General features: G+C 40.4%; 1 protein-coding gene across 1 annotated transcript in view; it reads right to left on the bottom strand.

The window, feature by feature from the left end:
- The window catches only part of KCNH5 (potassium voltage-gated channel subfamily H member 5), a 214,630-nt gene that overhangs the window by 145,472 nt on the left and 43,249 nt on the right, over positions 1-25,909 (bottom strand). The window contains exons 5-6 of the mRNA XM_070931612.1: positions 5,779-5,894; positions 4,573-4,965 (exon numbers count right to left, since the gene is read on the bottom strand). Coding sequence (XP_070787713.1) covers positions 4,573-4,965; positions 5,779-5,894 — 509 coding nt within the window. The remainder of the gene's footprint in view (positions 1-4,572; positions 4,966-5,778; positions 5,895-25,909) is intronic.

Genomic DNA, 25,909 nt, shown 5'->3' with positions numbered 1-25,909 from the left:
AATGGAACATTTTTTTTTAAAAAAAAAATAGTGCATATCGACACACAAATGCCCCAAAGCCAAATGAACTATAAACAGGTTTTTAAAAAGCAGAAAAATGTGTGTGGAATCTACAGTTCAGTACTATAGTATATAGTACAGCTTTGCTTAGAAAGGAGAAAAATCCTTATCATTTGATGTCTCTCTTCTTACATCTTCATGTATCAGGTTTTTGTGTTTGAAGTTAATCCATAGGATAGGATTATTAATGGTTTAGCTGGCATTGTCGTGATCAGATTTTATAGGCTAATTATTTGCTCAGAGTGTGTGTGTCTCTGTGTGTGTATCAGCTGAACCAAAAACCATAAAAACAACAGAAATTGAAAACCAGGTGCTTCAAAGTTTTTCCCAGAGATGCCTCAACAATGATCTCCAGGCTCTTATCACTCTGCCCTAAGTACAGGTAGTCCTCAATTTACAACAGTTCATTCAGTGTCTCCTGAAAGTTACAACGGCACTGAAATAATGTGACTTGATCGTTTTTCATAGTTACAACTTTTGCAGCATTCCCTTGATCATGTGATCAAAATTCATATTTATGACTTTGGCTGTGTCCCGGGGTCATGTGATTATCTTTTGTGACCTTTTGTGACAAGCAAAGTCAACGGGGAAGCCAGATTCACTTAACCACCAGGTTACTAACTTAATCAGCTGCAGTGATTCGCTTAACAACTGTGGCAAGGAAAGTTGTAAAATGGGGCAAAATTCACTTAACAATTGTCCCACTTAGAAATTTTGGGTTCAGTTGTGGTCGTAAATCGAGGACTATCTATACCTGCATTAGGAGACATATATTGATGTCCTTCCAGAAGACTAGAAGGATTGGACCCTAGTGGTAGCGGTGGCCACAGAAAAAAAACATATTTTTTAGGACCTTGATTGATTGGATTTGTTAAAGCCATCCAACTTGAAGACTAGGCAACTTCCAGATATTTAAACTGGCCATGTTGCCTAGGATTGTTAGTGCTATAGTCCAAGAACTATAGTCCTAGAGATAGCCAGGATACAAGCCCTGCTATATAGAAATGATGGCAGATTTATCCAATAAATTTGCCATTTAAAGACCTTCATGACAGAGGCCATTCTCATCTCATTCTGGCACATGAATTGAATTAATTAATAAGTACTTTGGAAGGAAATTCACCAATTTCATCTTAGCATTACAAAAGAAGAGAAATTATCTATCCACATTCTTCATACAACCTTAACTTCTTTTTCTTCGTGTATTAAAATGCCTCACTGGAAGCAAGAACATAATAATTCATCCAGGGCTTTAGACAGCTGAATGGTTTGTATTAAATAATTAGATTCATGTTTGCCCGCTCTCAACTGCTATTTTCCTTAATGGTTTAAAATAGAATTTGACATTATGGGCTGATTTTAAATGTAGTTTTCAAATTTTAATGTACTTTTCATCTCTTTTATATGTGGAAGGCACAGGCAGCCTTGAGGTTTGCAGTAGAAATAGCTCTGCAATAGATCGTGGAATTACATTCTTAGATAAGGCTTAGATAAGGAGTAGACAATTTTTTTCTTTTGTGGCCAAGGGAAGAAAAAAAATATTTCGGCCTCCACGTAACAGTATCTGAAGGGGGAGAGGTCAGCATCTGCAATATGGTGGGAGATCAAAGTTCAATTTTTTACATATAATTTGGAAAACGAAGGGCTTGGAACACAACTCTGCATCTATCATCTTGTGAATTTGGACTCTTACACAAATAAATGCTGCTATCTCCAGGAGCAATAGCAGCATAGCGGTGATGGGAATCAACACTGCATCATTAGGTAGAAATGAAACATTTGCATGTTTTATGTGAAAATCATGCCATCGACATCTAGCAATTATCCAGCCAATTTCAATGATGAATCTCAAGGTATTTCAGGTGGTGCCATTGGAAGTTTATGAGCAACAGGTTTGCACTGGTATTGACCATATTGGATTGATCTGACAACATTATGCTCAGCAAAAGGCAGCTTCAAATTACATGGAATTTGATACCAATCTTCATTAGAAGTCCCTCCCCAGTGAATCCTAAAAATTTAGTAGCTAAGATAAGAAGCTCCCAGGAGTGAGCAATATGAAAAAGTTCCTAGGTATTAGCAGCTGGACTATAAATAGAAAATGAAAATAAGAGGAATAATAATAATAATATACAATAGCACGACATAGTAGCAACATAGGTACATTGGAATATCTGCAAGAAATACCATTTGCATGCAAGCAAGAATTGGTGGGACCACAAAGTAGACAAAAGTAATAGAAAACGAAGGTGCTAAATTGCTCTGGGACATTTGAATTCAAACAGACAAGCACCTACCACATAACATTCCAGAGTTAACAATTGTCAATAAGAAAGATTTTTTAAAAATCTGGGTAATGGACATTGCAGACAGCAGAAGAGAAGAGAAAGAACAGAAGAAAATCACAAAATATAAAAGCCTGCAAATATAAGTAGAATGACTATGGCAAAACAAAGCAAAGATAGTGCCCATTTATTATATGTGCCTTGGGTGCAATCTCAAAGCATTCAGAGCACCATTTGAACACTACTAACATTGAAAAACCACCAATGGTCAATTGTAAAAGGTAGCTTTACCTGGAACAGTTTACATCTTGCGATGATACCTTTAACACCATCAAACCACACCATCTGCCTAACCCAAGTCCTTGGGAAGGACTCAACAAGTGGATAAAAATGTCAAATCCAATGTCATCTGGCTGATTGTGCTTCCAACCTTCTAATAATAATTCATTAAACTCTGAACATCTGTCAAAAATGGTGCTCTTAAACATGACGTTTCTAATCAGGAGTTAACAGTTACAAGGTCATGTTTGCAGAAGTTTCCAAATTATTTAGAATGAGTTGTGATTAAAAGCAAAATGGGAATCCTGAGATATGAAGGGCTTGGAAGTTGGATTTTATGAAAAACACTTAAAGAAACTGATACGTTTAGTCTAACGAAGCAAGGACTAAGAAAAGATACAACAGCAGTTTTATTGATTTATCTATACATCTATCTATCTGTCATCATCTATCTATCAAATTTCTACACTGCCCATATCTTCTAAATTACTCAGAATGGTTTACAATAAAAAACATTTTCAGATACTGTCACAGGGGAGTGTTGATTCATTTTCCATTTTCTCTGAGGGTAGGACAAGAACCAATATAGAGAAGCTTTACAAATGTAACATAATGGCCAACGTCTCCAAAAACGGTTAAAGGGGATTGTACCAAGTTATGGAGAATAATGCTAGGAATAAATGCACGTTGCACCCAGAACCAAGTGCAATTTGCCTTTCAATATGAGCTGCAGGGATAGCCAAGCACTTCTGCCATACTTATGAATTTCTTAGAGATATCTAGTTGGCTATGAAGGAAAGAAGAGGGCCTGTAGCAGGGATGTGGGGTGCAGGGTGGGGTCCAAAAAAATCAAGTCTTTGATTTCAAGACATGGGATAAATTTTATGATTGGTTAGAAAGGAAATATGAATAAGGATATAGAGATAAAATAGATAGAGAATAGATGGGAGAAAACAATTAGAAAAATAGATACCCAAATGATGCCAAGTAAAAGGAGAAAGGGGGTAAAAGGGAAAAAAGTGAGATATTATAAAAATGTACACAAATGATGAAACAAAAATAAATATTAATCGAATAAGAAATTGAAATGAGAATAAAGATAATTAGAAAATCGGGGCTGCTCGAATACCACTTTAGATTGAACTGAAAAGGGAAACAATAAGAGAGAGGGGTAGGAGGAGAGAGAGGAGAGGAGAGGAGAGGAGAGAGAGGAGAGGAGAGGAGAGGAGAGGAGAGGAGAGGAGAGGAGAGGAGAGGAGAGGAGAGGAGAAAGAAGAAAGGGAAAAGGGAAAAGGAAAGGAAGAAAAGGGAGGGGAAAGAGGAGTAGAAGAGAAGGTTAGAAGGGAGGAAGAAGAGAGGAGTGGGGGAAAGGAAGGGGAATAGGAAAGAGAAGGAGAGGAAGAACAAAGAAAGTAGGACAAGAAAGAGGAAGGAAGAGAAAGGGAGGAGAAGAAGAAAGGTTGGAGTAAAGGTAAATGGTAAAAGAGCAGCCCCAAAAAAGTAAAAATGAAAAATGAAAGTTAAAAGATAAGATGAATGAAAAATGATGGATAAATGACTGTACATGTAAATGTGTTTATGAGAAATAAAAATAAAAAACTTTTTTGAAAAAAAAATCAAGTCTTTGGCTGCAACCATGAATGGTTGAATGTTTCCCATAGCAGCAACTTTCTGAATGGATCAATTTCATGTTTTCAAGTTTCCAATATGCCTCTGATCTAAAAAATATCTGCCATTCTTGCTGCAATTTAAGTTCATGTGCCAGTCTGTGAGACATTAAAAAAACAAAACATGGTTTTCTTTTTTGTGATATCAGATTCTTAGAGAGCTGTAAGATCTTCCATGAAATGTCATTCCTCAAAGCTAAACATTCTTAGCCAAATTTGATCATCTAAGAAAACTGTAACAACAATGAACAAACTTATTACAGTAAAGTGATATTGCTTACCTCATCTACATTCTCAAAGGCATTGATGATGTCATAAGGTAAACATGACAAGAGGTCTATCACAAACCAGGTTTTCAGGTAATTCATCCTGATGAGTTTGGGATCAGATATTACCTCTCCACCAGGTCCAACGAAGGTAGTATGAAAATTCAAAACTATGTCCACCAGAAAAATAACATCTACCACACTATCCAGGACCAACCAAGCAATGTTGTTCTGCTTAGTTTTGAAGGAAACGTTGTAGGGAACCATGATGGCTGTGTAGAAGGTAAGAATTAAGATGACCCAGTCCCAAGTGGTCTTAAAAGCACAGTAGTGTAAAATTATATGTGGTGGAGTCTTTGGGGCCTCTTGCTTATATTGTGGAAGGATATCAGATCCCAGCTGGAGAACCTTCAACAAAAGATACACAGATATTAGAACAATGCAATGACAGGCAAACTCATGCACTTCAGAACAGATCAACAAATTATAGGTGAATTAAAATAAAATAATTCTAGGCTTACTCATACCCGACTCTAGTGGTACAGGCAATTTTTGACATTCTTCATTATATCCATGCAACCAGTGGTGGACTGCTGCATGGTCACAAGGGTTCGGGCGAACCCTTAGCTCTGATCGCTGGCTGGGCCTGCCCACCCACCATTGTGCTATGCTTTCCATTTATAACTAACTTTCTGGCTTGTTGGCTGGCCCAGCTGTGATCTGCGCGGGCCCCTGCTGTACTCACCGGAGCTGCCTGAGTTGATTAGGAGCATGTTTGAAGCTCTGTTTCTCTCCCAAAGGTGTGCGTGCAAGCTCACAACCAGCGAACCCTTTGTTAAAGCAAGTGCAGCCCACCTCTGCATGCAACACCACTACTCTGTGATTTACATTGGTTCAGAATAGGCTTCCCAGTACAATCCAAGGTGCCACTCATCACCTAAATAACTCCCCATCATCTAGGGTCAGGCTACTTGTTTGGCTGTCTTTCTCCAATTGTTTCTACTTACCCCAACAGATTTAATACAGTGGACATGAATTAATGATAGTTTAGGACAGCTTGAGAGTTATTATGATGTTTCCATTCCATTCTCCCCAACCTTCCATTGTCTCCTTCCCTGAGCCCTTTGTACCACAGTATCTTTTCTAGGGTCTTTATATGGTACTAGATCCCATAATCATAAAAGGTAACACGTTTCCTTTTATGTTTCAATGAGCGCTTACTTCAGCTAATCGAGAGTGTTTATGGATCACCTCAGCTTTGTTCATGGGAGTTAGCTGCTGCAGAACACTCCGGCTGTTTGTCAGCGCTCGCGTCAAACGGGCAAACTTTGTCCAGCCTAAGGAAAGGGGGAAAAAGGTTTTGGGCCATGAATGATCGTGACCCACCTAATATTTAGGGTCAAAAAAGCAAATTAGTTTACAATGTCGATGATGTTATTGAAGTATTATTCATGCAGTTCCACACAGAATATTTAGGGCTATAATAGTCAATTACAGTTACCATTTGGTGACAGTTAAAAAAATTGTGAAGTGACAAAAGATATATTGTTCAAATTAGACTCATAAAAATTTGGTATCATTGAAATGCAGAATTAGTTGAATGTGTGTATACATGAATACTGATTTGTGACATTTCTCTTTGTCTTATGATAATATGTATAACAAATAGAATAGAATAGAGCTGGAAGGGACCTTGGAGGCCTTCTCCCTTCAAGCAGGAGACCTTATACCATTTCAAACAAGTGGATGTCAAGTCTCTTCCTCAAAACCTCCAGTGATGAAGTGCTACACGATTTCCAAAATTATTTTCATTAAATAAGTTAGTCTTTAAAAAAATTACACTTACTACACTTATCAAAATTGCAGTGGATCTCCAGGCATAAAATATAAACATACAACTGTATCAGTGGATCTAGTTAGTTAAGCCCCATCTTGTTCAGTCTTGACTAAATAAATGCTTATCACTTTCACATATCTCCAACAGTAACCATTCCAAGGACATTCCAGTAATCTTTTTGATCTAATCCAGTCATCTTTTTCACTGTCTTCCAAAGCACCAGAAGGCAAGACAAGAAATAATAGATAGAAACTAACCAAGGAGAGAAGCAAGCTAGAACTAAGCGGAAATTTCTCAACAATGAGAGCAATCAACCAATGGAATGGCTTGCCTCCAGCGGTTTTGGGTGCTCCAACACCAGAGGCTTTCAAAAATAGACTGGACAGCCATTTATCTGAAATGGTATAGGACCGTGATGGCGAACCTATGGTATGCATGCCACAGGGGGCATGCGGGGCCATATTGGTGGGCACATGAGCTCAGCTCCAGTATGCATGCGCGCACTGGCTGATTTTCAGGCCTCCTTGGCCCACTGGAAGTAGGGAAACGGGCTGTTTCCTGCCTCTGGAGGGATGGTGGGGAAGGCCCATTTTTCACTCTCCCCAGGCTCCAGAGCCTCTCTGGGCCCACCGTAAGTCAGCAAATGGGCCGTTTCCAGCCTCCAGAGGGCCTCTGGGCAATGGGAAAGGCCATTTTCACCCTCCCCAGGCTTCTAGAGAGGCTCTGGAGCCTGGGGAGAGCAAAAAACGGGCCTACCAGGCCCACTGGGCCATCATGTGCCAAAAGCAGGGGGGAGTACGGGGGGAGCATGTGCATGCGGGGGGGCAGGGTGCATAGAATTATGGGTGTGGGCACACATTTGCAAACCCCCCCCCCGTGCGACCCCTGCTTTTGGCACGTGATGGCAAAAAGGTTAGCCATCCCTGGTATACGGTCTCCTGCTCAAGCAGGACTAGAAGACTTCCAAGGTCCCTTCCAACTCCATTGTTCTATGTTCTATGTCCTATTTCTTCCAACTTTGCCAAGTATGGTAATTTTTTTCTACTCAATAATCTACTTTGATCACATGCCCCAAGATGTGAGCTTTTCCTTGCTGAGCATCACCTCAAGGGAGCAATCTGCCTTTATTTAGTCCAGCACTAATTGATTGATTTTTCCTGCAATTTACTGTCTCTGCATCTATAATTCAGTAACATCTATCTTTTTTTTCCCATGATTTTTGTTAGTGTCCAGCTCCCACTGCTGTACATTAATTCTGGAAATTTCATTACCTTTACTATTCTGATCTAATCCATCATTATCTTATCTAAATTTGTCATTGACTATTACAAAGGATTATCTCATCTTTGCTTCTTCACTTTTACGTATTCTAGAGCTCAAGAATATAAAAGTCTCTGTCCTCTGCACTTCTTCAGCTTTGACTGTAAATGCAGGAACCATGCAAGCTGGTTGTCTTCTTAATAATTAACACACATCTTCCCATGTTTGCTTTCATAATGAAGTCTTTCGAGTCTTCTTTACTTTTGCTAACAAAAAGGTCTCCTTACATCTCAAACGTTCGCATTTCGCTCCCAGTTTTGGTTTAAGCTGCTCTCTCTCCTAGTCCTGCCATTTTTATTCACCGTATAGTATCATTGTTGAAATGAAATCAAATACTCCTAATCTTCTATTATTTGCACCAGAGTGAAGCAGAGAACAGTGAAAGTGCCTGCAGATGGCAGAAGGTGGAGTTTGGAGTCACCTGACTGATGGACTATGAACTGATTGGAGAATGTGACTCTGGGAAGAATGTTTCTAACTTTTAATATATATATATATATTGGGCGCAATTCCGGAGGCTGGCCAGATTCAGAATTACACCGAGAACTTGCCAATTTGATATGTTCCTAATAAAAAGACTGTTAGAGTTTGTTGCAGAAATTAAATCCAGAAAGCACACACAGGCAGACTGATGCAGCAGGATTCATTAATTTCTTTATATACATAATAATACATGAAGATAAATGTACAATACCAATATAGTTTCTTCTTCAACGTAGTAGCAGTTACAAGTAGGAGAGAACAGTTAGTTTCAATTCAGCAGAGCAGACTAGTTCAGGCTTGTTTCATTTCAGAGCTGAGCACAGAGCTTAATACAAAGAGAGCCTCCTCTATACAGGGCAGTTAAGTTTCTGCATAGACTCAGTTGCCTAAGCCATGCCCAGACTTCTAGCTTAAGTTTCTGTTTCTAAACAGCCTTCATTGGCTGACCTTGTTACCATGTCTCCATTCAGTCCCCGTTGGCTGATCTATTCCAGTCCATGAATATTCATACTTTGACAAAGACTTTGTTTGAATATGGCTGACTTGGACTGTTCTTACTTGGGACATGTTACTTGGAGGCTTGACACCAGAGTTGAGTAAAGGGGAAGCTCTAAAGAGGTTTCATCAAAGCCTGTTTCATACAAGTTTCCCTAACATTAAATAGTGGTTCATCAATGCATCCCAATCATTCTTTCTACACAGACTTCTTTCTGTGATTGAACTCTAGATTTCATAGAATTTGGGTTATTATTTACAATGTGTTAAGTCCTTGGTACTACCAAGATCATTTTGCGCTGATTTAAAAAAAGCCAAATGAGGTCATTGGGCAGTGTTTAGATGATAGATCATCAGGAAATATCCAGGCTTTAGCATACACTAGAATGTTTGCAGGAAAATACTCCCTGGAAGAAGGCAATACAAATTATTTCTGTATTGTTGCAAGGTAAACATTAAGATGCCATGAAAACATCTGGAGTCAAGAGTAATCCAAAGGTGACTTTTTTTTTATAAGGCTTTAGAAAGTTGTCCCAGGTATTAGAGGAGGCAATAATATTTTGGCACCTACATACAGAAAGCTGAGATGAACATAGGCCTAAATACTTAAATATTTAAGTAATAAAATAATCTTCTCCATCATCAAGTATTATCTGGACTTGGAAGACAAAATAAAGGTTAAAACAATTGAGTTTTTAGGATTTTAAATTGTATCCTGTATTGTTTTTGGAGAACATCAAAAGAGTGTTAAGCACTGAAATCTACTTTTCAGACATAGGAACTTAAAGTTGGACAAGTATCCTAGCTCAGTAACAGGGCAAAATTAGCTTCTGGGACAATACAAACCATTCAGTGGATGGTCTCTATCTACCTGTCTGTCTGCCTGTCTGTCTGCCTGTCCATCCAATTTATACAACACCCATCTAGCCAAGAAATGCTAGATGGTGTCCAAGATAAAAACAAAGAATTCCATTAAACTAAAATAAAAACCAAATAAAACCATACCATGACTCAGTAAAGCCATAAAACTACCAATCATGTATACCTGTACCAGAGCCCCATACTAACTTCCCATCCTCAACATCTGGAGAAAGAAGCAGGTCTTCACAAAAAGCCAATAAGCCAGTAAAGTAAGGATTGTCTATCATTCAGGAGGGAGGCTGTCCTATAAAGCACAAGACATGATTCCAAGGATCTGCAAAATGTCACTGTTTTATTGAGGGTACTTGGAGCACGCACATTCTGCCAGATCTGGTGAGTAGACAGAAACCATTGGGGAGAGAGGCCCACGCCACATAGGACTTTAAACAGTGGTGAAATCCAATTTTTTTTTACTACCGGTTCTGTGGGCATGGCTTGGTGGGCGTGGTGTGGCTTGATGGGCATGACTTGGTGAGCGTGGCAGGGGAAGGATATTGAAAAATCTCCATTCCCTCCCCACTCTGGGGCCAGCCAGAGGTGGTATTTGCCGGTTCTCCAAACTACTCAAAATTTCCACTACCGGTTCTCCGAACTGCTCAAAATTTCCGTTATGTACCAGTTCTCCAGAACCTGTCAGAACCTGCTGGATTTCACCCCTGGCTTTAAACACCTTGAATTGCACCCAGAAGCCTAATGGAAGCCTGTGCAGTTCACACAACAGCAGAGCTCCATTGGGGTATACAGAGGTGCATCCAGAACTGTGGATGCCGTTGCATTCTGAATGAGCTAAAACTTCTGAATGCTCTTCAAGGTCAGCACCTTGAAGTAGAAGTAGAACACATAACAGTAGTTTGATGTAAAATACAGTTATAAGATCTTTATATAGAAATACCTCCTTTCCTCAAATCAGCCTTGCATTATAGGAACAAGGAGATAACCAGTAATTCCAGCACAATACTATATGCCATCTATGACTCCTCCATTTGTCTGAATTATCTCGGCTTAGTCAGCTATTTTGAATTTTTGATGACAGATGGTCGGTCAGTCAAGATTTATTCCCAGAAGTTTAGATCGTTAATCTGCCTAGTGATCAGATTAAAGCTTTTAACATTTTATTCCATGCTGTTTGTATAAGGAATGACAGAATAGGCCTTCATTTTGCCCCTTTTCTTTAATCTTTCAGTGCTTAGGCAATGATTCTCTTTAAGTTGACATATTGAAGAAAACAATTCCTATTATGTATCTGCATGAAAAATGCAGCACTAAATCTGCAGTCTACCAATGTAGTAATGCTACTACTAATAGATTCCAAAATCCATTTTCAACATCCACTGGGTACTGGAGATAAGTAACAACAGCATTTGCAAGTATTACTGCCAGATTTTTATTAGACAAAGATGAAACCAGCAGATGAATTACATAACTGATGTGTAATCAAACCAAGTACAGATAATAATAGGCATGTAAAGCCTAATAGATAATACTGCATTGCATTGAATATAGCTGTATATCCATCCATCCATCTTGCATATCTTTTTTTCCCCATATCTGTGTTCATTGTATTTTGGATAAGCTTATATACTGAACCTATATGGCATGTCTGGTTTTAGCTTTGTTCAATGCATGAACCTAAGCACTGTGGTTTTCAATGTCTATGGAGATTCGCAGTCATTTAGGTCATGGTGCTTTTTCAAGAGGCAACTGGACTTTCTGGTTTTTCTTTGAAGACATTTTGCTTCTCATCCAAGAAGCTTTTTCAGCTCTGACTGGATGGTGGGGAATGAAAGGTTTTAAATCATTCTTTATAGCTTAATGGAAAATGAAATTCTAACCAGTGTCAGCATGCTGACTCATATTCACTTGTGGAATCAAACATAGAACTTTGGAACACCACCCTCTATAATAATTATGATTATTAGTGAAAAATGGGACATGGAGATACAAGTGAAAAACATCAGCATGCTCAGGGAAACCCTCAAGTTTTCAGTAAAGGTGTATGTGTGAAAGTGAGTGAGCAAATGAGTGGGTGAGTGAACGAGTAAGTGAGTGAAAGAATGTACTGTATCTCTGAATTTATCTCCAAATCTCAAAGAGAATATCTATGGAGATTCTCAGTCATCCAGGTCATGGTTGTCCCAAAGGTGCTTTTTCAAGAGGCAACTGGACTTTCTTTGGTTTTTCATCCAAGAAGCTTCTTCAGCTCTGACTGGATCCTTCCATTCCCCACCATCCAGTCAGTGCTGAAGAAGCTTCTTGGATGAGAAGCGAAATGTCTTCAAAGAAAAACCAGAAAGTCCAGTTGCCTCTTGAAAAAGCACCTTTGGAACTCAAAGAGAATGGTGCAAGTCTTAATATACTGACACTGAGAAGTATGTTGAAAGAAATGGCATGGCATGTTAACAAAGAACATTTATGTTTAAGATTTTTTTTTATCCTGCCTCTGTATTATTTTATAAATTAGTCAAGGTGGCGAACATACCTAATACTCCTTCTTCCTATTTTCCCCACAACAACAACCTTGCGAGGTGTGTTGGCTGAGACATAGTGACTGGCCCAAGGTTACCGAGATGGCTTTCATGACTAAAACAGGATTATAATTCCTGGTTTCTAGCCTGCTGCTTAAACCACTAGACCAGAGGTCTTCAAATTTGGCAGCTTTAAGACTTGTGGACTTCAACTCTGAAGCTGGCTGGAGAATTCTGGGAGTTGAAGTCCACAAGTCTTAAAGCTGCCAAGTTTGAAGATCTCTGCACTAGACCAAACACAACTGGCTGACAGATCCTGCAGAATCCTCTTATTGGGAGGTGAAAATACACTACAACATTTTGTTGCAGGTCCAACTTGTTCCTGATGGAGATTAAATGGAAGATGGTTGCAGAAAGAAACGGGAATGGAAGATTTCAAAAAGAACTTGAAATAATTTTTGAGAATAATCTTAATACAGACACAGATAAGAATGGTTTAGGATTCAAGTAAAGCTTTTAGGACATTTTATACAGCATAATAGCAAAAAAGAGAGAAAGAGAAAACACAAGCAATGTTAGATGAAATAAAAACGAAAGAAGAAACCTATTTAATAACAAAAAGTAGGTAATGGTTAGCAATTTAAGTTGCTAGAACAAGAGCATAGTGAATATAAGATGAAATCAGGAGAACAATTGGCTGCAGAGGGGTTTAATTTTCCATGGTTTTGTATAATGGATTAATAGAAAGTTTCAAGGTAGATAACAGGAAATTTGGAACTGAGCAACAAAAGACAGAAGTTTGAAGATGAATTATGTCCAAACGATGAATATGTAATTGCCAAAACTTGCCAATCCTTGCGGAAATTTGAGGTGAAGGATGAACAAGTGAAAGAATGTATGATAAAATAGGCTAAGAATTTTGACATAACATATTGTTGGAACAATTGGAAAAGTGGTTGGAAGGACTGAAATTGATATTGTTACAATTTTAAAAAGAATTTCTACAAAATAATGTAACATTGGTATCTGACTCCTAAAAAAATTATCCAGAATGTGAATGTGTACTTCAAATTTATGTTGGAAATGTGGGCAAGATGGAGGGTCATTTTATCATGCCTGGACTTCTAAAAAAGAAAAAAGCCCAGAAAATCTTGGGTTCAAATACTTACATTGATTCAAAGAATGTTAAAGACTAAGATTCAAGTGAAAACAGAACTGTTCTCTTGGGCACTAATGACAGACAACTAGAAAAAAGCCTCAGAAGACCATGTTTATATATGATCATTATTGTGAGACTACTATATGCACACAAAAATGAAAAGACTGTTATACTCACAATGGGGGAATAGTTGATGAAGATGATGGAACTAGTAGAGATGGCAAAATTAACTTGTTTGTTTAGAGCAGTGTTTCTCAACCTTGGAAGCTTGAAGATGGGTGGACTTCAACTCCCAGAATCCCCAGCCAGCAGTGCTGGCTGGGGGATTCTGGGAGTTGAATCCACCCATCTTCAAGCTACCAAGGTTGAGAAACACTGGTTTAGAGAAAAATTCACCTATCACACTTATTATTGATTGGAAATCACTTATGGACTTCTTGCTGGAGAAAAAGAATTAATTTCTGATTTATAGATTTGAATATTAAAAGGGGTGGCTTACAGAAAGAGAAAATTGTAATGTAACCTTAGAGTGGGTAAAATATAAATGCTTCTATAACCACTGGCAAAAAAAGATTGGAAGCCACTTTTAATAAAAACATTTTCTTTCCTTTTCCTTTTATCCTTTCCTTTTTTTTCTATTTTCTTTCTTAGTTCCTAGTTTTTGACTTTCTTTTCTTATATTTTTATTGTGTTTTAATCTTGTTGAAAACATATTTAAATATATATCTAATATACAGTCTAATTAACAGTATGCATCTTTGTTAAGGGATTCAAACTAATTTAATTAAGTAAACCAACCGATCCATCCAATAAAAATTAGATACTGTTGAAGGATATTCTGTTCTCCACACTGAAAACACTACACTAAGTGGTCTTCCTCTATTCAACCGCTATTGAATAGTAGCAGCTGCTAGCCCCAAGGCTCTTCCATCTCAGTGGTAGAAAGCTGTTGGCATGGTTAATATGTTCAAGCAGAAAGAAACATTCCCTCGTTTAACATTTTAGCTGCTCAAATTCATTGTTCCAGACCTTTTGCAGTAAGATGCTCAGGAGGTGGCATCAACTTGACCTTGTTTTAACAAGCAAATGCAGAAGCATAGACTCACCCTAGCCTTGAAGGGAAAAATATATTTTTTCCCTCTCTCTCCCCTCTTTCTTCCAGTCAGAAGCCAATTGTGCTCATTTATACACTCTTTCAAATCAATGAGCCATTCTAGAATTCATTTCTTGTGCAGTGGTTTGGCAGGACATAGAGGGAAAGGTTATATTTCCAGCCTTTCTTCTTCATTTAGGCTAATGAAAGTAAAATACTGTGCATGACAAAATTTGATAGAGCAATCTTACCATTATGTCATCCTGACTCCCAGACTTTAACATAGAATCATAAGGTTGGAAGAGACTTGGGACTTGGGTGTTTCAACCATACCATCCTGAACATATGCAGGGCAAATGGCAATCCAACTTTTGCATGAAAACCTCCAGTGAGAGAGCAACCACCACTCAAGAAGGCAGGCTGTTCCATTACCCTCAGGAGCTATGGAGAACATAAGACAGAGGTCTTCAAACTTGGCAGCTTTAAGACTTGTGGACTTCAACTCCCTTGTGGACTTCAACTCAAATTCTGGGAGTTGAAGTCCACAAGTCTTAGAGCTGCCAAGTTTGAAGACCTCTGACATAAGACATGCCCTTCCCTTGATTTCTTATCTGAATATCTTGCTTATGGAGTATGAGCAAAAAGTTTGAACAGCTTTAATCCAGCACAAAGAAAACCAGCCTGATTTCCTTTTATTTACTTTAGTGCTTCAGGAACCATCTACTATTTTCTGATGAATCAGACAGCCCTGAAATCAGGTGAAATGCTCCCGGTTCGGACCAGATCGCCCAATCCGGTAGCGATGGAGGTGGGTGGTTTGGAGAACCGGTAGCAAAAATCCCTGCTCCGCCCCTCCCATGCCCAGCTGAGCCGCGCGATCATCAGAGGCAGAAGAGGTTGTAGAAAAAAATGTTTTTAAAAGAAAAAAAAGCCTCTGACAATCAGGCAACTCAGCTGGGATTGTCAGAGGCTTTTAAAAACATTTTTTACAACCTCTTTAAAAAATGCTTTTAAAAGGCTCTGATGATCCCAGCTGTGTTGCCTGATCGACAGAGCCTTTTAAAAGCATTTTTTTACAACCTCTTCAGCCAAAGAGGTTGTAGAAAAAATGGTTTTAAAAGTAAAAAAAAAAAAAAGTTGGCCACACCCACCAGTCACATTACCACCACCCCTCCACCAAGCCACGCCCACAGAACCGGTAGTAACAAATTTTACATTTCACCACTGCCTGAAATTATACCCTTTTTCTAGGCAATAACCTCAGGCCTTCAGATCGGAAATAATCATCAGATGGCCTGATAATATCAAGACAGTAAAGCTAAACAGTTAAAAAACAAAAAGCAACAACAACCCAAGAATGATTTCAGTATTTTGAATTTCCTTCATACTCCTATTTATTGGATCACACGCTATAACAGAGAACAAATTCTGGGCTCAGTTTGTAGTGTTGCTTTTTTCTCAACACTGATTTTTCACAAACATTAAGATTATATCCAAATATTCCAAAATGGAATGCCTTTTCAATGACAGTGCATGCACAATTTATGGATGCAAACAGGAATCAGGAAAATAAGAAATCTGTTGAAGAAAAAATAAAGTTGTTATATACTCACGTTTAACTGAAACAAAATATTGTGAACTTTTATAAATTATTTTCCTTCTTCCAAAGTAATGTTAATCCTTCACATTGACAGCTATCCAAAGGAAATTAGGATAGAAATAAGCTTTGGGGAAAAAGGAGTTTTCCAAGTTACACCTGTCCATGAACAGATCCATGGGCATAGATCTACCACATACAGGGTCCACACTTTTGGAATATCCCAATTGTGTCATTTAAATATCTAGACAGGAAAGGATAATACATGGGGAAGAAATAATTCACCTCCTGGTCTGTCTGATATGAAATCTTTGAAGTAGCAAGAACTCCAGTTAAGCAAACTAAGCATTACTTGTATTTATCCAGGATTAGTAAGTGAGTTTAGACCAGGGGTGAAATCCAGCAGGTTCTGACAGGTTCTGGAGAACTGGTAGCGGACATTTTGAGCAGTTCAGAGAACCGGTAGCGGAAATTTTGAGTAGTTCAGAGAACCGGCAAATACCACCTCTGGCTGGCCCCAGAGTGGGCTGGGAATTGAGATTTTGCAATATCCTTCCCCCAGGAGTGGGGAGGGAATGGGGATTTTGCAGTATCCTTCCCCCAGGAGTGGGGAGGGAATGGGGATTTTGCAGTATCCTTCCCCTGCCACACTTACCAAGCCACAACCACCAGGCCACACCACAACCACCAAGCCATGCCCACAGAACCAGTAGTAAAAAAATTTGGATTTCACCACTGGTTTAGACTCTTTTGAGAATGTACATTCTCTGGGTTTCAGGAACTGAAATCACATTGAATTAAATTAAATTCCCTTTAAAGTTAGTTTCAAAATAGTATATATAAACGAATATTACATGAAAAAGCATTGGATCATGTATGGCAATATTTTTTTCAAACAAAGTAAGACGTGCAAGGGAGAAAGTAAATTTCAAGAGCTTTAGAAAAGTATGCCCCGTGAGAATATTTGTTTCAAAAGTTCAGTCTGACAGCTAATTGAATTGTCACTTTTTCCAAATTAATCCAATGATCTAAACTGAATCAGTTCAGTTTGGCTGTTGAGTGTTATGAACTGAAGCAATGTTGACTTGAATTGAAGATTTCTGATCACCGCTAGAAAAACTATTTGTTTTTTCTCAAAGATGTTCAGAAGCCCAGGACAGACTGTGGCATTTGCTTTTGGTAAGCTTCAGCACAAGCCTTGTGATTAAGTCTCAAAACAAGCCAATCATAAAAAGCCCTTGTAGCAAAGTCATGCATCAGTCCATGTATCTTGTCATTACACATAGCGACAGACTATTCTTGACTGTACACCATGTGTCTCATTCTGACTACATCTATCCCTTTGGCCTTCCTATCTTCCTCTACCTAATCTGGAGCCCTTACAACAAGATCAATGCCTGACATTGGATCTCCCATGTTTATATAGAAATAGTAGTATGGGTAGGAAGAGAAAGCTGTCCAAATTGAGCCAGATCTGTAGTCTGACAAATTAAATGTTCAATTTTCTCAGTCTATATTTTCTCAATCCAGGACTCCTTGGGTATATACTATGTCCCATCTCCTTGTATTTATTCTCATTGTGTTCCTTTGTTGTTGTTTATTTTATTGTTTTATTATTTTACTTCTCTTCTGTTTATACGCCTTTCATTTTTCTCCCTTTTTGTTACTGTAAGCCACCAGTTTATTATTTTAATAAGCTTTTAATTTTTGTTGTACATTGTTTTTACCATGGCTGTTCACCGCCCTGAATCCCTCGGGAGAAGGGCGGTATACAAATATAATAAACTAACTAACTAACTAACCTAGAGCAGCCCTACAGCAAGATAGGTGGCAAATAAATGTAACAAAATAAACGAAATAATATTTTCTTCCTCTTTTGGCTAACAAAAGTATGACAAGGAGAGTGGGAAGAGATTAGATAGATCAAAAATTTGAGAAGCAGGTGCACTCTGAATTCAAATTCCGAGTGCTTTTGCAACTGCATGCTATTATGCACCTTCCCTCTCTCTCACACACACACACAGACACCATCAGGGTAAACAAACTGCAAATAAACAAACATCACTCTGAGCTATAAACCAGTTCTGTGTTTGATTTAGACATCAAACTCTCTCCTTTCAGATCAGATTTATGAATCAAACAACCAGCTTTCTAATAATGGTCAACAATTAAGTGATGTCGGAAGCAGGGAAATCTGTTCTGAGCAAAAGACAGTACGGCATTTTTGTACAGAAGAGAAGCAAACTTTGTGGTGTTCATTCTACGACACTCTAAAACGGAGGTGAAGAGCAATGGATACCCAGATGTTACTGAAAATCTTTGGCAACCTGACTGGTAGTGATGGATGAGTTCGAAAGAGTCTCATTTCTCTCTATATTAATCTAAGGCTCCCTGTCACAAATGGAAGACTGAAGCAGGAACGTAATATTTTGCATCAGCTACTATTTTGTAAAGCAGAAGGTAAGACTATCCCTCCCGTGACCCAATGAAACAGATTGAGATAAGTGGGGAATTGAGCCAATGCTTCCAACATCTGGAACAGCAGCCACCCTATATGTTTCAATGTCTCTTCATTGGGAAGCGTTGGGACTTCCGTTTCTCTCTGTTCTAAGGCAGTGCCTTAAAGATTGCTTTGCTCTTTTCAAGACTGATACAGGAACCAGATTTCGCCTTATTGCCATATTATTAGCAGATTTGCTTTGCCGAAAAGGCAGTCGTGACTTACTCTCTTCTTAATAAAAACATTAGCATAGATCTATTGAGTTGCAATTAACCTCTTTGTCATGGCTTGTCTCATTTTAGAGTGAGGAAAATAATGAAAGCATTTAAATCAATGTGTCAGAGTTGCATTTGCAATTGTAATCGGTAGGAAAAATGCTTAAGTTAAAAACAGAATACAGGATCTAAAGACTCTGTGAGGGTAATTACATAATTTGCCCATTGATCTCTGTCCATGCGAGTGCAAGTGTAAGTGACACCACAGACATGAAATAAGTCACTTTGCTCATCTTCCAATCCATCATACAACAGTTAACAGAAACGTAAACACACTAGTAGGTACACTGATTAAGTAAAGAGTATTCAGATCATGCAAGGTTAGAGAGGATCAGCTAGAAAGCAGCAATAGCAACAGGAAGAAAGCAAGAACAATAATGGGGGAAATAATCCAAACTTTTAAAGATCTTACAAGAATTATAAATACATAATATATGTCCTGTTTAATTGAAGCAAAGATCCAGCACACTTAATGCTCTGTTTCCAAATGGGATTTTGTGTGTGTGTGAATTCATGTCAGTTTTTGTCTCCTAATACCTGCCAGACAAGTCCCTATAGCAGGGGTGAAATGCTCCCGGTTCCGACCGGATCACCTGATCCAGTAGCGATGGAGGCGGGTGGTTTGGAGAACCGGTAGCAAAAATCCTGCCCCCCCCCATTGCCCAGCTGAGCTACGCAATCATCAGAGGCTTTTTTTTAATTTTTAAAAGCATTTTTTCTACAACCACTTTGGCCGAAAAAAATGTTTTTAAAAGTAAAAAAAAAAAAGCCTCTGATGATCACGCGGCTCAGCTGGGATCATCAGAGGCTTTTTTTTAAAAAAAGAAAGCCTCTGCTGATCAGGCAAATCAGCTGGGATTGTCAGAGGCTTTAAAAGCATTTTTTTACAACCTCTCAGCTGAAGAGGTTGTAGAAAAAATGGTTTTAAAAGTAAAAAAAAAAGTTGGCCACACCCACTCAGTCATATTACCCCCCCCCCACTCCCACCCCCACCAAGCCATGCCCACAGAACCGGTAGTAACTAATTTTACATTTCACCACTGCCCTATAGTTTTCATGGCAAATTTTTTCAGAATTAGATTGCCATTTCCTCCTTGTTCTTAAAATTTAACAGACAGACAGACAGATTAACAGACTTGGAAGGGAATTTATAGGTCATCTATTTTATTTACTTATTTATTTATTTATTTTGTCAAGTACGTATTAGATAATATATATAAGTATAAGTATGAATTGAATACATAAAATGAATACAATTAAAGGGAACATTAGGACAGGGATGGTAGGCACGCTGGTGCTCTTATGCACACCTTTTACAGACCTCTTAGGAATGGGGTGAGGTCAACAGTAGACAGTTTTAGGTTAAAGTTTTGGGGGGTTGGGGATAGACCACAGAGTCTGATAGTGTATTCCAGGCATTAACAACTCTATTACTGTCATATTTTCTGCAATCAAGTTTGGAACGGTTCACTTTAAATTTGTATCTTTTGTGTGCTCATGTATTGTTGCGGTTGAAGCTGAAGTAGTCATTGACAGGTAGGACATTGTAGCAGATGATTTTATGAGCTATGCTTAGGTTATACCACAGTCTAGCCATATCTAGTCATATCTAGTCCAACCCCCCCACCCAAGCAGGAGACCCTCCACCATTTCTGACAAACGGCAGTCCAATCTCTTCTTGAAAGTCTCAAGTGATGAAGCTCCCACAACTTCCAAAGGCAAACTGTTCCATTGGTTCATTGTCAGAAAGTTTGTCAGAAAGTTTCTCCTTATTTCTAGGTTGAATCTCTCTTTGTTCAGTTGTCCATCCATTATTCCTTGTCTGGCCTTCAGGTGACTTGGAAAATAGCTTGACCCTTCCTCTCTGTGGCAGCTCCTCAAATATTGGAATACTGCTATCAAGTCTCCCCTGGTCCTTCTTTTCACTAGACTAGTCATGCCCAGTTCCATTCTTCATATGTTTTAATCTCCAATCACCTAATGATAATAATAACTTTATTGTCATTGTACGTGTATACACAGTATACTGATGTTAGGCTGATTGGTCTGTAGTTTCCTGAATCTGTGGTTTTGTTTTTTTTCCCTTTTTTGAAGTTGGGAACCACATCAACTCTTTTCCAGTCCTCTGGTAGTTCCTTGATACTCCAGGATTTTTGAAAGATATCGTACAATGGTTCTGAGATGACATCTGCCAGCTCCTTTAGAACTCTGGCATGTAATCTGTCAGGTTCTGGAGATTTGTGTTCATCAAATCAGACAGGTGTTCTTTTACTGCTTTTTTTGCTTTTTTTATTGAGACTGAGAGAGAGTGACTGAGCCAAGGTCACCCAACTAGCCTTGTAAGTAAAGAGGGGCTAGAATTCACAATCTCCCAGTTTCTAGCCTTCACTATTATACCAAACTGGTTCTTTGTATCAGCTATAGGTCTTCAGGAAAACTATATGCATCACTCCTCTTTTATTGTTCATTCACAGCTGCAGTGTGAATCTCCTGGGACCAGCAAGCCTACCTACAAATCCCTTGATCACTGCCAGACTCTCTGTTCCATCTGATTTTTTTTTAAATTGTTTTCTTTTTAATTAACAAAATAACAATCAAATGGGAAGCAGGCCATACATGATTTTAGAAATTGGAACAAGAAAGTGGTTGAAATTCAGAGCTCTGATCAAAAGTGTGTTCAATTGTCCAGGAAAAAAGAAAAAATAAAGGTCAAAATTTCCAGGAAGCTGGAGGGGTTAACAGGAAACAACTTCACTAATCTGCCTTCTGATAAAGGGATGTTTTTTGTCTGACTACACTCATCAAGGGAGAAATTCTGAAAAAGCTATACATTGTTCCAAACATGCTCACCAGTTTGAAACAAGAAAGAAGGGTCAGTATGAGTAGTGTTTATGGAAACCACAGTTGACACTAGACAATTTCTTCTTCTGAAACCATGGCAACCATGAGCGCTAGATACAATATTTTTAAATGAAAGTTTGGATTCTTAACAGGACTCCATGGAACACCTAAAGGGAAAGGCTGGAGGGGGGTTAGTATGCTGAATTAACCACTATGCTACTCTAGTTTCAGGACACAATTTCTGATCAGGGGAGGGGCCTGTAAGGCCTGGAAGCCATCTTTTTCATTGGATCTTCAGGCTTGCCACATTTACTACTGTGGAAAACTGGGAGGGGGGATTGTATGGAGCCAGGGTGATGTATAGTCATAATAACATTCCTTTCTCAGAAAGTCAAGGACATCTTGCTCTGCACCTGGATGGCTGGAACAGGGAGGCATCTCCAGTTGGGACAATGCTTTGATTGGATCATGTGATGGACATGTGGGTGTTGGGTAGGGACTTGAACTTTCCTTTGGGTAGGGAAAACCTAGAAGCTTTCAGATTTGGGTTTTCCCAGATGTGCTAATATGACATCTCTAATAAAATGGAACTTTGAGAAAACTCAAGCCTCGGAGTTTTATTTCGTTGGGGGTATTACTTGGAACCCTGACAGCAGTTTTCAGACAGGCTCAATGCACCCATGTCTCCTTTGCTTCTGATAATAGCAGAATACATACAAATTCAGCAGGTGAAGATTTTCTCTAGCGTGGAGAGAAAACACTACCTAAAGTCTGTGATTGAGATGACCTGAAGCAAAGGAGGAGGTTGAATGAGGCCTGCTTTTTGGCAGAAAAGTGAATCCACACTGCTTTGAAAGGAGAAACAGCACAAATGGTTCATTTGGTAGCTTAAATGGGACCAAGTCTTACTACTGGAAGAATATGAAACTTTTCAAATGATGGAGCACCTGTCAGCAGGCCAAAGGCAAAGTTATTTAGTTCCTCTGCCGGTAGCTAGTTATCAGCATTTGAAGAATAGCAGGAAATACTTCAAACCATCCCTGACATTCTACATGACGGCAGCTCATTAAAATCACAAATTACACACATTTTCAAATTATCGTCCCATTCCATTATTTAAACAATGCACCATTTTCTGCTAAATGTTTTCAGGATTGACTAATATCCATCAATTGGGTCTGCATATTACACAGGGTGGCTCCTTCTCTAAGTTAGAAACCTTAAAGGAGCATCATCTAGAAAGAAGTGGTGTGTTGCAAAGGGCTCAGAGAAATTCCAAACTGTCAGGAGGAGAAGGGAATAAATGGGTAAAATTTGCCCAGTGTGGACTGAGCTTAAAGGTAAAGGTAAAGGTTCCCCTCGCACATATGTGCTAGTCGTTCCCGACTCTAGGGGGCAGTGTTCATCTCCATTTCAAAGCTGAAGAGCCAGCGCTGTCCGAAGACGTCTCGGTGGTCATGTGGCCAGCATAACTAAACGCCAAAGGCGCACCGAACGCTGTTACCTTCCCACCAAAGGTGGTCCCTATTTTTCTACTTGCATTTTTTACGTGCTTTTAAACTGCTAGGTTGGCAGAAGCTGGGACAAATAATGGGAGCTCACCCTGTTATGCGGCACTAGGGATTTGAACCACTGAACTGCCGACCTTTTGATCGACAAGTTCAGCATCTTAGCCACTGAGCCACCGCATCCCTTTGGACTGAGCTTACTTAATGGTTAAGTAATTAATAGGATTTGCAAGGAAGTGAAAAAACAAGAAGGGTTCCTACTCGTCTCCTCTTTTTAGTTTTGACCATTATGGAGATAAATTGCTGAATTTAATAGAACCTTAATATGACTGGAAGGAAACCTCTTATTTTGTTCTGTACTTGGATTTTCCCTCAAAGAGCATGTTATGTATTGATACTTTTAAGCGGGAATTTCAAACCTGCCTTCGTTTCTGATTGGCTGACAGTCCCTCCGGGATTGTATATAAGGAGGGCTGCAGCCTCTGAGTTTTTGCTGAAGTCTCACTGTAAATTAAAGAGCTGTTGTCACTTGCTTGGTTGTGTCTCTCGTTATTCCCGAACCACTTCATTGGCGACGAAGGTGGGATTGAGAGCACAAGAAGCGAACCAGTGAGACCACGAGCTTCAGCTAGGCGACGAGGCGAACTACAGGAGGCATACCGAACATGTCTGCCTACGTTCCGCCCAAGCCTTTTGATCCGACCCGCGAAAAATGGGTCTCGTACCTAACGAGGTTCGAATGCTCGCTCGAAGCCAGCAACATGCAGGGGCTCTTCGCTAATCGGAAGAGAGCCCTTTTCCTAAGCCACTGCGGACCCGACGTGTTCGAGATGGCAGAGTCACTGTGTGAGCCAACTCCTGTCCAGACCGTCTCCTGGGACACCCTGATGGCCACGCTCCGGGCTCACTATGCCCCCGTGCCCTCCAAGTTCGTGCAACGGTACCAACTCAGACAGCGCGTTCAGCGAGAGGGAGAACCGGTCAGCGCATACATGGCCAGCCTAAGAAAAGCCGCAACCCATTGCGACTATAGAGACTTAGACGATGCGTTGCTTGAGCAACTGATCTGTGGTGTTCGGGACATTAGGCTGCAACGGCGCCTGCTCGCCAAGCCTGATTTGACGCTTGCTGGAGCCCTAGACGAGGCCAGGGCTCACGAAGCCTCCACAAAAGCCGCAGAAACGCTGCAGCGTCCGCTGACCAGCAAAGACAACCCCAAGTCTGCCCCGGTGCACAGAGAAGACGCCGGATCCAGCTCTGAGTCCGAGTCGGATGAGGACGTCTTCCGAACCGAGCACCAGAGAAAAGATACCGGCAGCCTGCGGCGAAGCTGTCCCAGCTGTGGAGGGCACCATGACAGACAGTCCTGCAAATACAGGGAGGCCATCTGCAGGCGTTGCGAGAAAAAAGGGCACTTGGCGCGAGTCTGTAGGGCCATTCTGCCCAGAAAGCACCAACCACGTGAGCGCCGCAGCCAACCAGAATCGACGCGCCAGAAACAGCCAACGAGAGAAGGCGGCGCGAAAAAACGGCGCGAATTTGAACCTCGAGACGGCCGCAGCATTCACATAGACCAGGCCAGCGCGGAAGTCGAGGACAAAGTCAGCACGGTGGTCGAAATCAACGGCAAGCCATGCTCGATGGAGATCAACACCGGATCAGCTCTCTCCATAATGTCTTGGGCGACCCTAAAGACCCTCCTGCCATCGTTCCGGAAGGACCAGCTCTCCAAACAGAGACTGCGCATCCTAGACTACCAGGGGAACCGAGTCCCCCTCGAAGGCGTGGGCACGTTCCGAGTCACCTACGGAGACTACGAAAGAGACCTGCCGCTGACCATCGTCACGAAGCAGCTTCCCAGCCTTCTCGGCATGGGGTGATTCCGAGCCCTCGGCATGGGCTTCACCGGCGTCCACCAGATGCTCAAGTCATCGTTAAAAGACAGTCTCCTGACCGAGTTCCAGGACGTTTTCGGGGACACGTTGGGCAAGTATGTGGGGACCCCTATCTCCCTTAATTTAGACCCCAACGTAGCCCAAATAAGACTCAAGGCCAGACGGGTGCCTTTCGCATTGAAACCAAAGATCGATGCGGAACTGGACAAATTAATTAAACAAGGGGTGTTGGTTCCCGTTGACCATGCAAAGTGGGAAACCCCTATAGTGACCCCAGTAAAGTCTGACGGCTCAATTAGGATCTGCGCCGATTACAAGTGCACGATCAACAAGGCTTTGCAGCCGAGCGCCTATCCGGTGCCGATCGTGCATCATCTACTACACTCCCTGGGGCCCGGAAAATTTTTTGCCAAATTAGACCTGGCTCAAGCCTATCAACAATTACCAGTTGATGATGCCACGGCAGAGGCGCAAACGATTGTGACTCATAGGGGTGCTTTCAAATGCACCAGGCTCCAGTTTGGGGTGAGCGTTGCACCCGGCCTGTTTCAAAGCACCATGGAGCGCCTCCTGCAAGGGCTCCCCGGAGTGGTGCCCTATTTTGATGACGTTCTAGTCAGCGCTCAGGACGAACGTCAGTTAGGGGACAGAGTAAGGAACGTCCTTTCTAGATTTAGGGAAGCGGGACTAAGGCTAAAGAAAAATAAATGTATGATCGCTGTCCCCTCCGTTGAATTTTTGGGGTACAGGGTGGACGGCACAGGCATCCACCCTACCGAAAGCAAGGTGAGAGCGATTAAGAGCGCACCTGCCCCCAAGACCAAAGCAGAGCTCCAAGCCTTCCTTGGACTGCTCAATTTTTACTCAATGTTCCTGAAAGACAAAGCTACCGTCGCAGATCCCCTTCACAAACTATTGGGGAAGAATGTACCATGGGTCTGGGGGAAACCACAAGCAGCCGCT

Source organism: Pituophis catenifer, unplaced genomic scaffold, assembly GCF_029215685.1.
Source record: "Pituophis catenifer annectens isolate HBS135680 unplaced genomic scaffold, rPitCat1.0.hap2 SCAF_1, whole genome shotgun sequence".
NCBI lineage: Eukaryota > Metazoa > Chordata > Lepidosauria > Squamata > Colubridae > Pituophis > Pituophis catenifer.
The sequence above is the reverse complement of the archived record's forward strand: the minus strand, read 5'-3'. Positions and strand labels throughout refer to the sequence as shown.